This window comes from Saccopteryx leptura, chromosome 1 (assembly GCF_036850995.1).
Source record: "Saccopteryx leptura isolate mSacLep1 chromosome 1, mSacLep1_pri_phased_curated, whole genome shotgun sequence".
Lineage (NCBI taxonomy): Eukaryota > Metazoa > Chordata > Mammalia > Chiroptera > Emballonuridae > Saccopteryx > Saccopteryx leptura.
The window spans coordinates 180,242,812-180,257,685 of NC_089503.1; the positions used below are offsets into that span (position 1 = coordinate 180,242,812).

The window sequence follows — 14,874 nt, forward strand, 5'->3', positions numbered from 1 at the left end:
TTTAAATGAATAAAATACTTACTAGTTAACTACAAGGAACAGATAGGGGCCTAAATGAAGTAATGTCTCTTCTGGAAGGGCCTAAGTGACTCTTCTGTACTTTCTTATATTAACTTAAGTCACTCCATTCATTCATTAAACCTCTGCCTTCCTGTTTGAAGATTAATCTTCATCTCTGCCCCAGATTCTAAGTTAGAACTATTAGTATTTGTATAAAACTACATGTTTACCATTTTAGATGCTGTTCATTCTTTTCTTTAATTAACTTTTTTTTTAAACAGATATAATTTTCCCTATAAAATACACACTCCAGTGGGTTTCAGGGTATTCACAGAGTTGTGAGGTCATCACTATGATCTAATTCCAGAACACATTCATCTCCTCATTTCTTCTCAGAGATTCAGGTTTCTTTCTGATATTATTCCCCTTGAGCCTAAAGATTTTCCATGGTCATTTTCTATAGTACAAGTCAGTTTAGAAAGGAATTACAGTAGTCTCTTTTTAGCTGATGATGTCTTTATTTTGACTTCATTCTTCAAGGACATTATCACCAAATATAGAATTGTGAGGTGATGGTTTAGTGAGTCTTATTCGATTATTTGTTCCACTGTAAATTGTGTGTTTTGTTTTCAAGATTTTTTTGTTTGTGTGAGGGCCTGAGAACATGCCAGTTTAACAAGTCTGAGCTATATTTCCCAGAATTCCCTAATTAGGATCTTGTGGAAGATTCAGAAACAAGTGACACAGCAGCCATTTTGTGGGTCCTCCTGCTGCTGCTGGTCTGTTAGCTCATCTCATTGGCCTGAGACATGGTAAGCCAGCATTGGCTCTGTCTGCCCTTGGATACTCTTTAACTTCTCCCACTCCTGGGCTAGGGTGTGTGTTTAGCTCCATGACCAACGTCCAAGTTCATGTAGGATCTATACCATCAAAGTCAGAGACACTAAGAAATGGTATGGGTTTCAGTCTGTCCTTGGGGGCTCCAACCAAGCTTTTTTGGGGTTCAACTTTGTTCTTCTGCTTTATTCTCACTGTCCTGTCCTGTGGATGCCAGGCCCTGGCATTAAACATGCAGACAGCAGCCTTGTTGAGAGAAAGTAAAGATATCCTAAAGCAATGAAGAGAGGTATGCTGTGTTCATGATTTAGAAGACTCGATAGTTTTAAGATTTCTATTCTTAAAATCAGTATATAAATTGAACACAATCCTAATCAAGATTCAGTAGGCAATTTTGTACAAATTGTTAGATTGATTCAGAATTTCATATGGAATGGAGCGGCCCTAGGATAGCCAAACCAATATGATAATAAATAAAGTCGGAAGACCTACACTACCCAACTTCAAGACTTGTTATTAAGTCAGAGTAATCAAGACAGTTTGTATGGACAAATCACATAAATATTGGCCCACGAGGATGGGGAAGAGATCAATGCAACACCGTAGAGCATCTGTACAGAGATCCACAGATATGTGCCTAATTGACTTTCAATAAAAGTACAGAGATAGTTCAAGTCAACAGATGGTGCTAAAACAACTGGACATCCATAATTTTTTAAAAGAGAATTTGCAGCATACACAGAATTAACCCAAAACGGACCATAGTCCTAAGTGTAAGGCCTTTTAGAAGAAAACACAGGAGAAAAATCTTTGAGGTATTAGATAGGGCGGAGATTTCCTACATGAAGACAAAAGCATGAACCATAGTAAGTCAGACTGTATCAAAATTAAGAATGCCTGTGCTTCAAAAGGCACTGTTAAGAGAAAGGAAAAGCCACAAACTGGAGGAATAGTTGCACATCCCAAATCTGATAAGAGATGTGCATGCAGAGTATGTGAAGAACCCTCTGAACATAATGACAATAAAAAAACATGGGAAAATATTTGAACAGACACTTCACCAAAGAAGAAATAACTCATGGAAAAGATGGTTATTCATTAGGGAAATAGAAGTTAAAACCATGGCAAAATACCACCATATAGTAAAATGTCTGGTCTTGGAAAGACTGACCAAGCCACGTGGGCAAGAATGTGAAACTGTGCAAGTCCCCGATACTTTTGTCATGACGTAAAATGATGCAGCTAACATAAGAAACAGTTTGGTGATTTCTTTTTTTTTTTTTTTTTTTTTTTTTTGTATTTTTCTGAAGCTGGAAACGGGGAGAGACAGTCAGACAGACTCCCGCATGCGCCCGACCAGGATCCACCCGGCACGCCCACCAGGGGCGACGCTCTGCCCACCAGGGGGCGATGCTCTGCCCCTCTGGGGCGTCGCTCTGCTGCGACCAGAGCCACTCTAGCGCCTGGGGCAGAGGCCAAGGAGCAATCCCCAGCGCCCGGGCCATCTTTGCTCCAATGGAGCCTTGGCTGCGGGAGGGGAAGAGAGAGACAGAGAGGAAGAAGTGGGGGGAGTGGAGAAGCAAATGGGCGCTTCTCCTATGTGCCCTGGCCGGGAATCGAACCCGGGTCCCCCGCATGCCAGGCCGACGCTCTACCACTGAGCCAAGCGGCCAGGGCCTTGGTGATTTCTTAAACAGTTAAACCTACATCTACCATATGACCCACCTATTCCCCTCTTTGGTGTTTGTACAAAATAAATTGAATCCATGTCTGTACAAATACTTAGCAGCTTTATTTGTAAGAGCCCCAAACAGCAAGCAATCCAGATATCCATTGACAGGGGAATGGACAAAAAAGTTGTGGTACATCTGGGTGGTGGGCTGTTACCCAGCAGTAAAAGGGATGAGCTATTGATAATGGATAAATGTCAAAATAATCATGCTAAGTGAGGGAACCCAGACAAAGATTATGTACTATGCATGAAAATCTGGAAAATATAAACAAATCAGTCATGGCAGAGAGCACAGTAGCCCTTGCGTGCTGGAGGGTAGGAGAGAGGACAAGATTAGGCAGGATCATGAAGAACACCTGCTAGTGATGGATGTGTCCCCCATCCTCACTGTGGTGCTGGTTTCATGGGTATCTATTATACATAAGTCAAATACCAAAGTGTACACTCTTTATACATTTTTATTTATTGTACGTCAAGCATACCTCAATGACACAGTTCTTCATTATTATCATTTTTTGTATTTTTTTTGAAGTTAGAAGTGGGGAGGCAGTCAGACAGATGCACCTGACAGGGATCCACCCGGCATACCCACCAGGGGGTGATGCTCTGTCCATCTGGGGCATTGCTCCATTGAGGCAGGAGCCATTCTAGTGCCTGAAGTGGAGGTCACACAGCTGTCCTCAGCATCCGGGCCAACTTTGCTCCAATGGAGCCTTAGCTGGAGTGGAAGAGAGAGAGAGAGAGGAAAGAGGGGGAGGGGTAGAGAAGCAGATGGGCACTTCTTCTGTGTGCTCTGACCTGGAATTGAACCCAGGACTTCCACACGCCAGGCCAACGCTCTACCACTGAGCCAACCGGCCAGGGCCGACACTGTTCTTTAAAAGTCCTTGAGCTTATAATGGGGATGAGGGGCAATGGCAATGACATTAAGCACATGTAAGTATATGTTGCGTGTGTGTGTGTGTGTAGGTGTGTATAAATATCAGAGGTTGAAAAGATTTTTTGAAGAACTTGTGAGGATAGAAAGGCATGGGGAGAGGAGGTCAAGTAAGTCTGTGATACTGTCACAGGCTAGTTTAGGCTACTCTGTAATCTTTAGAAACTATTTTAACATCTGTGTCAGTTTTTTAAAGTTACAAGTGACCATTCTCTCTGTCTTCTCTAAGAGGGCAGCAGCCTTCTCCTAACCAGAGGCAGATTTAGGCATTTGTCATCAGAAGGAAGTGGATGGGCAGGGAGGGCAGAGGTGAGCAGAGCCTACTCCACATGCTCAGCAGAAGCCCCTTTCTGCTAACAGAATTCCTATGCTCATTTTTGATTGGAAAGAGGAAAGTCTGTTTTGTTTTGTTTCGTTTTTTATTTATTTATTTATTTTTATTAATAATTTTATTTTTTTAATGGGGTGACATCAATAAATCAGGATACATATATTCAAAGATAACAAGTCCAGGTTATCTTGTCGTTCAATTATGTTGCATACCCATCACCCAAAGTCAGATTGTCCTCTGTCACCTTCTGTCTTGTTTTCTTTGTGCCCCTCCCCACCCCCTTTCCCTCTTCCATTCCCCCCTCCCCCCCGTAACCACTACACTCTTATCAATGTCTCTTAGTTTCACTTTTATGTCCCACCTACGTATGGAATAATGCAGTTCCTGGTTTTTTCTGATTTACTTATTTCGCTTCGTATCATGTTATCAAGATCCCACCATTTTGCTGTAAATGTTCCGATGTCATCATTTCTTATGGCTGAGTAGTATTCCATAGTGTATATGTGCCACATCTTCTTTATCCAGTCATCTATTGACGGGCTTTTTGGTTGTTTCCATGTCTTGGCCACTGTGAACAATGCTGCAATAAACATGGGGCTGCATGTGTCTTTACGTATCAATGTTTCTGAGTTTTTGGGGTATATACCCAGTAGAGGGATTGCTGGGTCATAAGGTAATTCTATTTTCAGTTTTTTGAGGAACCACCAAACTTTCTTCCATAATGGTTGTACTACTTTACATTCCCACCAACAGTGCATGAGGGTTCCTTTTTCTCCACAGCCTCTCCAACATTTGCTATTACCTGTCTTGCTAATAATAGCTAATCTAACAGGTGTGAGGTGGTATCTCATTGCCGTTTTGATTTGCATTTCTCTAATAGCTAAAGAATATGAGCATCTTTTCATATATCTGTTGGCCATTTGTATTTCTTCCTGGGAGAAGTGTCTGTTCATATCCTCTTCCCATTTTTTTATTGGATTGTTTGTTTGTTTGTTGTTGAGTTTTATGAGTTCTTTGTATATTTTGGATATTAGGCCCTTATCTGAGCTGTTGTTTGAAAATATCATTTCCCATTTAGTTGGCTTTCTGTTTATTTTTTTATCAGTTTCTCTTGCTGAGCAAAAACTTCTTAGTCTGATGTAGTCCCATTCATTTATTTTTGCCTTCACTTCTCTTGCCTGTGGAGTCAAATTCATAAAATGCTCTTTAAAACTCAGGTCCATGAGTTGGGTACCTATGTCTTCTTCTATGTACTTAATTGTTTCAGGTCTTATGTTTAGATCTTTGATCCATTTTGAGTTAATTTTTATACAGGGAGAGAGACTGTAGTCCAGTTTCATTCTTTTGCATGTGGCTTTCCAGTTTTCCCAGCACCATTTATTGAAGAGGCTTTCTTTTCTCCATTGTGTGTTGTTGGCCCCTTTATCAAAAATTATTTGACCGTATATATGTGGTTTTATTTCTGGACTTTCTATTCTGTTCCATTGGTCTGAGTGTCTATTTTTCTGCCAATACCATGCTGTTTTGATTGTCGTGGCCCTATAATATAGTTTGAAGTCAGGTATTGCAATGCCCCCAGCTTCATTCTTTTTCTTTAGGATTGCTTTGGCTATTCGGGCTTTTTTATAGTTCCATATAAATCTGATGATTTTTTGCTCTATTTCTTTAAAAAACGTCATTGGAAGTTTGATGGGAATTGCATTAAATTTGTATATTGCTTTGGATAATATAGCCATCTTGATTATATTTATTCTTCCTAGCCAAGAACAAGGTATATTCTTCCATCTCATTATATCTTTTTCGAATTCCCTTAACAATGGTTTATAGTTTTCATTATATAAGTCCTTTACATTCTTTGTTATGTTTATTCCTAAGTATTTTATTTTTTTTTTTTGTTGCAATCGTGAAGGGGATTATTCTTTTGAGTTCGTTCTCAATTGTTTCATTGTTGGCATATAGAAATGCTATTGACTTCTGTATGTTAATTTTGTATCCTGCGACCTTACTGTATTGGCTTATTGTTTCTAGTAGTCTTTTTGTGGATTCTTTGGGGTTTTCGATGTATAGGATCATATCATCTGCAAAAAGTGATACCTTTACTTCTTCTTTTCCGATATGGATGCCTTTTATTTCTTTGTCTTGTCTGATTGCTCTGGCTAGAACCTCTAGTACCACATTAAATAAGAGTGGAGAGAGTGGACAACCCTGTCTTGTTCCTGATTTAAGGGGGAAAGCCTTCAGTTTTGTGCCATTTAATATGATGTTAGCTGATGGTTTATCATATATGGCCTTTATCATGTTGAGATATTTTCCTTCTATACCCATTTTGTTGAGAGTCTTAAACATAAAATTGTGTTGTATTTTATCGAAAGCCTTTTCTGCGTCTATTGATAAGATCATGTGGTTTTTGTTCTTTGTTTTGTTGATATGGTGTATTACGTTAACCGTTTTACATATGTTGAACCATCCTTGAGATTCTGGGATGAATCCCACTTGATCATGATGTATTATTTTTTTAATATGTTGTTGTATTCGATTTGCTAGTATTTTGTTTATTATTTTAGCATCTGTATTCATTACAGATATTGGTCTGTAGTTTTCTTTTTTTGTGCCATCCTTGCCTGGTTTTGGTATGAGGGTTATGTTGGCCTCATAAAATGTGTTTGGAAGTATTGCTTCTTCAATTTTTTGGAAGACTTTCAGTAGAATAGGAACCAGGTCTTCTTTGAATGTTTGATAAAATTCGCTTGTATAGCCGTCAGGGCCTGGACTTTTATTTTTGGGGAGGTTTTTAATGGTTTTTTCTATTTCTTCTCTACTAATAGGTCTGTTTAGGCTTTCTGCTTCTTCTTGACTCAGTCTAGGAAGGTTGTATTGTTCTAGGAATTTATCCATTTCTTCTAGGTTGTTGAATTTAGTGGCATAAAGTTTTTCATAGTATTCTACAATAATTCTTTGTATATCTACAATGTCCGTGGTGATTTCTCCTCTTTCATTTTGGATTTTGTTTATATGAGTTCCTTCTCTTTTTTGCTTGGTAAGTCTTGCCAAGGGTTTGTCAATTTTGTTGATCTTTTCAAAGAACCAGCTCCTTGTTCTATTAATTTTTTCTATAGTTTTTCTGTTCTCTAATTCATTTATTTCTGCTCTGATTTTTATTATCTCCTTTCTTCGGCTGGTTTTGGGTTGTCTTTGTTCTTCTTTTTCTAGTTCCTTAAGGTGTGAAGTTAAGTGGTTCACTTGGGCTCTCTCTTGTTTGTTCATATATGCCTGAAGTGATATGAACTTCCCTCTTATCACTGCTTTTGCTGCATCCCATAGATTCTGATATGTCGTATTGTCATTTTCATTAGTCTGTATATATCTTTTGATCTCTGCACTTATTTCTTCTTTGACCCATTCATTTTTTAAAAGTATGTTGTTTAGTTTCCACATTTTTGTGGGTTTTTTTTCCTCTTTTTTGCAGTTGAATTCTAGTTCCAAGGCTTTATGATCAGAAAATATGCTTGGTACAACTTCAATTTTTCTGAATTTGCTGATGTTGTTTTTGTGGCCCAACATATGGTCAATTCTTGAGAATGATCCATGTACACTGGAGAAAAATGTATACTCAGTCACTTTGGGATGAAATGTCCTGTAGATATCTATCATATCCAGGTGCTCTAGTGTTTTGTTTAAGGCCACTATGTCTTTGTTGATTCTCTGTTTGGATGACCGATCTAGAGCCGTCAGCAGTGTATTGAGGTCTCCAAGTATGATTGTATTTTTGTCAGTTTTTGTTTTAAGATCAAAAAGTAGCTGTCTTATATTTTGGTGCTCCTTGGTTTGGTGCATATATATTAGGAATTGTTATGTCTTCTTGATTCAGTGTCCCCTTAGCCATTATGAAATGGCCATTTTTGTCTCTGAGTACTTTTCCTGTCTTGTAGTCAGCATTATCCGATATGAGTATTGCTACACCTGCTTTTTTTTGGATGTTATTTGCTTGGAGTATTGTTTTCCAGCCTTTCACTTTGAATTAGTTTTTATCCTTGTTACTTAGATGAGTTTCCTGTAGGCAGCATACAGTTGGATTTTCTTTTTTAATCCATTCTGCTACTCTGTGCCTTTTTATTGGTGAGTTTAATCCGTTTACATTTAGTGTAATTATTGATACTTGTGAGTTCCCTATTGCCATTTTATAGATTTCTTTCTGTTAGTTTTGTGTCTTGTTTGATCCTTCTCTTTTGTTTTTCTATCTTTTGTTTTTATTTGGTTGTATTCCATACATCTTTCCTCTGTTGCTATCTCTTTTATCTCATGTGCTTCTGTGGTGTTTTTTTCAATGGTGGTTACCTTTGAGTAATGAAAAGGGTCCCTACCCTGTTCATTGTAGCGAACTATTTTGTGAGTACTTTTGCACTCCATCGTCCTTTGCTACTGTTAATTTCCATCTTTTCCTCCTCTTTCTTTTTGTTGTTGTCACAGTTTAAATTTGGTTTTATTGTGTTCTTCTTGGAGCTTTTACTTGTGGCTCTGTTTTTTTTTTGTTCTTTGTATCTGATTGGAGAACCCCCTTTAGTAATTCCTGGAGTGGGGGTTTTCTGATGATAAATTCCCTCATCTTTTCTGTATCTGTGAATGTTTTTATTTCTCCTTCATATTTGAAGGATAGCTTTGATGGGTATAGTATTCGTGGCTGAAAGTTCCTCTCTTTCAGGACTTTAAATATTGGGATCCACTCTCTTCTAGCTTGTAGAGTTTCTGCTGAGAATCTGATGATAATCTAATGGGCCTTCCTTTATATGTTGTATTCTTCTTTTCCCTGGCTGCCTTGAGAATTTTTTCTTTGCTGTTGGTTTGTGTCAATTTCATTATGATATGCCTTGGATTAGGTTTGTTGGGGTTAAGGAAACTCGGAGTTCTGTTTGCTTCTTGAACTTGAGGCTTTAGTTCTTTCCACAGGCTTGGGAAGTTCTCATCTATTATTTGTTTGAGTATGTTTTCCATTCCATTTTCTCTCTCTTCTCCCTCTGATATACCTATTATTCTTATGTTATTCTTTTTGATGGAGTCAGATAATTCTTGTAGGGCTATCTCATTTTTTTTTAATTTTTGAGTCTCTTTCTTCTCTCTATTGTGCCTCAAGTTGCTTGTCTTCTATTTCACTAATCCTCTCTTCTATCTGACCTGTTCTATTAGCTAAGCTTGTTACTTCGTTTTTCATCTCGTGAATTGAGTTTTTCATCTCTGTTTGATTTGTTTTTATAGTTTCAATTTCCTTGGACATATATTCTTTGTGTTCATTGAGTTGTTTTCTGAGCTCCCTAAATTGCCTTTCTGTGTTTTCTTGTATATGTCGGAGGATTTTTAGGATTTCTATCTTGAATTCTTTGTCATTTAGCTCCAAGGTTTCCAATATATTAAATTTTTTCTCCATAGATTTTTCCTCATCTAGCTGTGTTACCTCTCTTTCTTTTGTATCCATGATATTCGATTTTCTCTTCCTTAATGGCATCTGAGGGTGGTTTTGTTGATAGTATTTAATGAGATTTAATAAAGAATAAAAAGTTAAAAAAAATAAAAAAAATAAAAAATCGAAAAGAGTTGTTTTTTTTTTAAAAATTAATAATGAAATAAAAATAAAATAAAAATTTTAAAAAAAGGAAATTATTGCCCCCCTCCTTTTTTCCTCTCCTCTCCTCTCCTCTCCCCTCTTTCTTGAGAAAATATTGTGGTGAACTGTGAATTATAACAAACAATGACTGTGATGGAGGGCCTGAATTGGGGAAAAGTAATAAAGGGGCAAAAAAAAAAAAAAAAAAAAAAAAAAAAAAAAGAGGGTATGGACCCACAAAAAGCAAATAAGGAAAAAATTTGGGTCAAGAATAAAATGATTTGCTTTTAGGTGTTGGTTGTCTAAGAGTTATGATGAGAGGAATAAGAGGAAAACAGAAAAATGGGGGGACAAATTAAAAAATTATTATTGTATTTAGTGGAACAAGAACTAGATAAAATGGAGAGCCAGGGATGGGAGCACTGCTAGTGAGTTAAAAAGGTGAAGTAAAAACCCCCCAAAATGCCACAAACATAAGTTTGAGTCCCAGATAAGATAATTTGTTTGTTATTGAGGTTTGAATGAGAGGAGATGTAAAGGAGAAAGGAAGAAACTAATATAGAGGGAGAAAAGAAAGAGAGAGAGAGAAAAAAAGAGGGAACCACTAAAAGAAGTAAAAAGAAAGGAGAGAGAGAGAGAGTTAAGGGTTTTGGACTGCAACCCTCATAGAGAGAAAGGTAGAGGAGAGAAAAGATAATGGGAGATGTAACACTTATGGGTAGTGTAGTAGTTCAAGGAGAGGAGAGGGTAAGACCGGTAGAGAGTTAATCGGCCAAATTGGAGGAGGAAAAAAAAGTATCAAGAATGAAGATAAGAGAAACAAACGAACAAATATAATAAAATGGGATAGGTTATAAAATCTGCAGATTATTCTTGATTTTGAGAGGTTATCTTCTTGCTTTTTCTTTTCTCTCCCTCTTCCTGGTCAGTGACTCTGTACCCCGGGTTCTGCCCCTTTGGCACGCTCAGGTAGAGGTTTGCAGTTGATAAGTCTCTATGGCAATGTCATGTATTGTGCTTTAGTCTCGTTGGCAGTCGAGGCTCATTAGCATTTATAGGCTCCGACAGTGAGAGAGTCTGTGTTCCTGGAGCCTTTCTCCTAGTCTTTCCTTCCTCAATTAGTAGCCTGATAATCCAGCTATGGGGTCGCTGCTGCCTCTGCCTGGATAGTAAGAGGCTCAAAGAGCTGGCAACTCCCCACTCTATTTCCACTCAGCACAGGGCTCTGGGTAAGGCTCAGTCAGTCAGAGCCGCTAGCATAATCAGGCGGGCTTTCCGCCCACTCAAAGACCACTGGCTCTGCCACTCTGTCCAGTAACACAGGTGGGCGCCCACTTCCGGGGCGCTTGGGGGAAACTCTCACTCACTGTCTGTGCGCGCAGACCAGGATATCCGGCCAGCAGTCTCACGCTCTGAGTGAAACCCCCAACCGCATGGAAAAGTTGCAGCGTTGGAATTGGCTCTCGCTCCGTCCCTGTGCGCGGCTTTTGCAAGGCGCTGGGGCGGCCCGAGATTCCGCTTTGGCCCACACAAAGGCCCCTGACTCTGCCCCTCTGTGTGATAACACGGGCGCGCACTGCCGAGGCACTCGGAGGACTCTCTCACTCACTAGCTGCGCGCGCAGACCAGGATATGAGGCCTGCCGCGTTTCCCTCTGAGTGAAACCCCCACCAGCACGGAAAATTTCCACCGTTGGAATTAGTTCTCGCTCCCTCCCGTGCGCGGCTTTCCCAGGGCACTGGGGCTGCCCAGAGATTCTGCTTTCGGCCCACAGAAAGGCCTCTCTCTGACTCTGCCTCTCTGTGGGGCAACACGGGCACCCACTCCCGGGGCTTAGGAAGAAATCTCTCGCCCACTAACTGCACACCAACCAGGAGATCGGGTAAAATGGCTGCCCCGCTTGTCTTTCTTTGTTTGGGTTTGGCGCGAGTGTTAGCTTGTATTGCCCGGGTTGCCACAGGATCAGTTTTTCCTCGGCTTGGATCTCCGTGCCACAGCCTGGTTCAGCCGTTTGTGCCGCAGCCTGGATCTATTCACCCCCTTTGCCCGCCTCAGTTTCTATATTCACAGTTACCAGAGAAAGCCGCCCTGTTTAGGTTAGTGAGGAAGGCGGAGCATTTCTTACTCCCTATTTCCTTCGGGGTTTGGTTATATATTTAGCCAATTTTTCACTCGACCATACCTTCGGGTGTATTGCGAAGCATCTGGAGGCTCCAAGTATAGATTTTTCTGTTTCTGGTTGAAGATCTTGTTGAGTTTTGGGGGAGATTTATCGGTATCGCTTCCTACCCCGCCATTACTCTGACGTCATCTCCTTTGTTTCGTTTTTGAGTATTTGTAAAGTGATGAGTCAGAAGGGCAGTCACAGCCAGAACTCCAGTCTCCCAGTTTCCAGCCAGGAAAACGAGAGAGTGTCCAGTGTCTGTCATCTCTGGTGTCCTGTGTGCATGTGGACAACGCTGGTGAAGAGAATGTACCGTCTGAGTGTAAGACAAAAGGTCTCCATCAATGGAGGGAGCTGCTCGCTTGTCCTGGTGTCACCACAGGCCAGCGAGGAGCATGTCCCGGGTCAGATCACAGAGTGCTGTCGGAGAGCACGTTGTTCCCCAGTAGCCGTTAGTGACTGATAAGGGAACCTGAATTTGGTTCGATCCCCCAAAGAGTGTGTGCCACTAATAAAGACGTTAGAACAGCTGTGATTTATGGGCAAAGAGAAAGAATGACAAAAAGAAAAGAAACTAAAACTGCTATGTAATGTGCCATAAACTGAAATGTGACCCTTTATTTTGAAACTGAAATGTGGTAAAAAGGTAAACATCTTTTTACCTTTATTTATGCACTGTCTCATTTATTTTTTAACATAGTCTGTGTAGAAAATAACTTAAAGATTTTTGCCTTATTAACATAAATTTGGTGACAGTAAGAGTGGGAAAATGTATTGATCTGAAACCAATTATGTATGTATTTCTGTAAAATTTTTATGAAACATACTAATTTTGTCATTCTTTTTTCTGTTTTCTGTCCACACGGGAATTTTATTCTAAAAGCAGCATCTCCTATTGCAAACAGGACTCACCAGAGTACCTGCTCTGACTCTGGGCCTGGCACTGGGCTTCCTGTGTTAAAAAGAACCTGTAGGCTTTCTGTGAGGGCCCAATCCTGGCCCAGCTCCCTCCCAGTTGGGGGGTCGCAGAGGTGGGGGTTCACGTGGCTCAGGCTCCTGTGACCTTCAGCATCACAGCGCTTCCCCCCACCCTATGCTCACTGCAGGGCTGAGGCAGATGAGTTCCATTTTGTTAATCCCAGAGCAGTTAGTTACTCTTTGTCTAGTTTGGGTCACAGTCCCATTTGAGGATCTGATGAAAACAATGGAAAAACATTTGCCCATAACTGCCAAGAACCCCTGTTCCAGTGCAGGGGCTGGCGTTAGGGCCCATCTCAGGTGAGTGGAGTTACAGTTCTTTGCCAGGTACAGAGGCAGCACTCTGTCTGTGACCCAGAGAATAACAGTGTTAGTAAGTTGTGTTTTTAGCAATAACTCATCCATTGGGCACCAGGGAGAGAGGAGCAGGAAGCCAGCCAGCTCGTGCCTTCGCTGTACTGGGTAATGCCTGCAGTTTGCGCCACATCTACATCCATAAAGTGTCGTGCGTGTTTCTTATTGGGGAAAAGATTAGGACAGAGTTTTTAGTAGCCTCTTCCCACCCTATTCTTTGGTTCTCATGCGTTCAGTTTCACATAATCCCCAGAACTGTGTGCAGGACAAACAGCTACCTAAAATTGTGTTTAGGAGTGTTGCCTGGAACGCCAGTGACCCAGTGGTCCTGTCCCTTACACTTGTCAGTTATTTGCTCTCCAGTGTCATCCTAAAATTAATTGTCCTAAATTAAAATCTGCTAACAGTGTTTTTCTTTTCTTCTTATAGCTTGTACCTCCTTTTAAGCCTCAAGTAACATCTGAGACAGATACAAGATACTTTGATGAAGAATTTACAGCTCAGACGATTACAATAACACCACCTGAAAAATGTAAGTAAATCTTGAAGGTGATTCATAACACTGATATAATTGAAGAAAACAGTCATATGTTTTTCCATTAGATATTTTCAAGATCAAATTCCACAGTGAGTTACTTCCATTTAAGAATGGACTTGGAACCCTGGCTGATTGGCTCAGCATTAGAGCGTCGGCCCAGTGTGTGGAAGTCCTGGGTTTGATTCCTGGCCAGGGCACACAGGAGAAGCACCAATCTGCTTCTCCACCCCTCCCCCTCCCCTTCCTCTCTGTCTCTCTCTTCTCTTCCAGCAGCCAGGACTCCATTGGAGCAAAGTTGGCCCCGGGCGCTGAGGATGGTTCCATGGCCTCTGCCTCAGGTGCTAGAATGGCTCCTGTTACAATGGAGCAATGTCCCAGATGGGCAGAGCATTGCCCCCGGGTGGGCATGCCGGGTGGATCCCGGTTGGGTGCATGCGGGAGTCTGTCTGACTCCCCTGCTTCTCACTTCTGAAAAAAAAATAAAAAGAATGGACTTGGTTTCCGGTGTGGACAGACAAAGCCAGACAGCTAAGAGAAGTGTTTTTTCATGTAGGAAGAATTATATACAGAAAAATTGTAAACTGAGAATTATAGACTAAACTCTAATTAGCCCTTCCTTACTGTTCTCCAGTAGATTCTTTTGACATCAGCTAAAAGAATTCTGAAGTAGAGACTTCCCATGTTTCCCACTCATCTCGGACCTTCACTTATTAGTTTTAAAATTAACTTTAAATTGAATCATTCATTTTTTTACTTAGTTTTGTCTTAAGCAAGAATATCTGTGAAGACATAATTTAGTTTGATGGTAATAATTGGCACACATAAATTAAATTACATATCTGTTAAAACTCTACATTTGTGAACCACTTAAAGTCATTCTATTTTCATTAGTATGTGTCCCACACTTTGATAAATGCCTTAAGTAAGTTGAGCTTTAAAGAAAGGATCATCAAATGTGATTTATAAACATTTTCATTTTCTGAGAAAGGTCTGTATCTGTCATTAGTTTAGACATGAGGATAAAAATCTGAGTTTTAGGGACATGATTGTATAGCTAAAAGGTTTCTCCACGTCACCCATCTTGCGGTTCATGCAGTAACATCATGTCAGCTTTCTCTTTTTCTTTTCCTTTATACGCTTTTCTGTGTTTCTTCTCTCTTTCCTTTTGAAAAGGCAGATCAGTTGGTCTTGCATGCCATTGCTAGAATCTTAGAATCTCCAAATATTAAAGACAGTGTCAGAAAGCCTGTGGAGTATGGGCAAGTACCTAAGGACTGTCTGAGTAGGAAAGTGGGCAGAAGCCTCAGCACAGTTCACTGGCCCAGCATGGAGTATGGTGAAATGATTGTCTGAAATGCTGGCAACACTAGCAACTTGTTGAACTGGCCCAAGAGCACTTTCTACCAT

At 40.3% G+C, this 14,874-nt stretch overlaps 1 protein-coding gene across 12 annotated transcripts in view; it reads left to right on the forward strand.

Moving 5' to 3' along the window:
- The window catches only part of AKT3 (AKT serine/threonine kinase 3), a 349,859-nt gene that overhangs the window by 217,149 nt on the left and 117,836 nt on the right, over nucleotides 1-14,874 (forward strand). For 7 of the 12 annotated variants that reach the window (XM_066382128.1, XM_066382081.1, XM_066382072.1 and 4 more), the window contains exon 13: nucleotides 13,359-13,461. In XM_066382128.1, the coding sequence (XP_066238225.1) occupies nucleotides 13,359-13,461 (103 nt within the window). The other 5 variants (XM_066382041.1, XM_066382064.1, XM_066382137.1 and 2 more) reach the window with 3 other exon arrangements.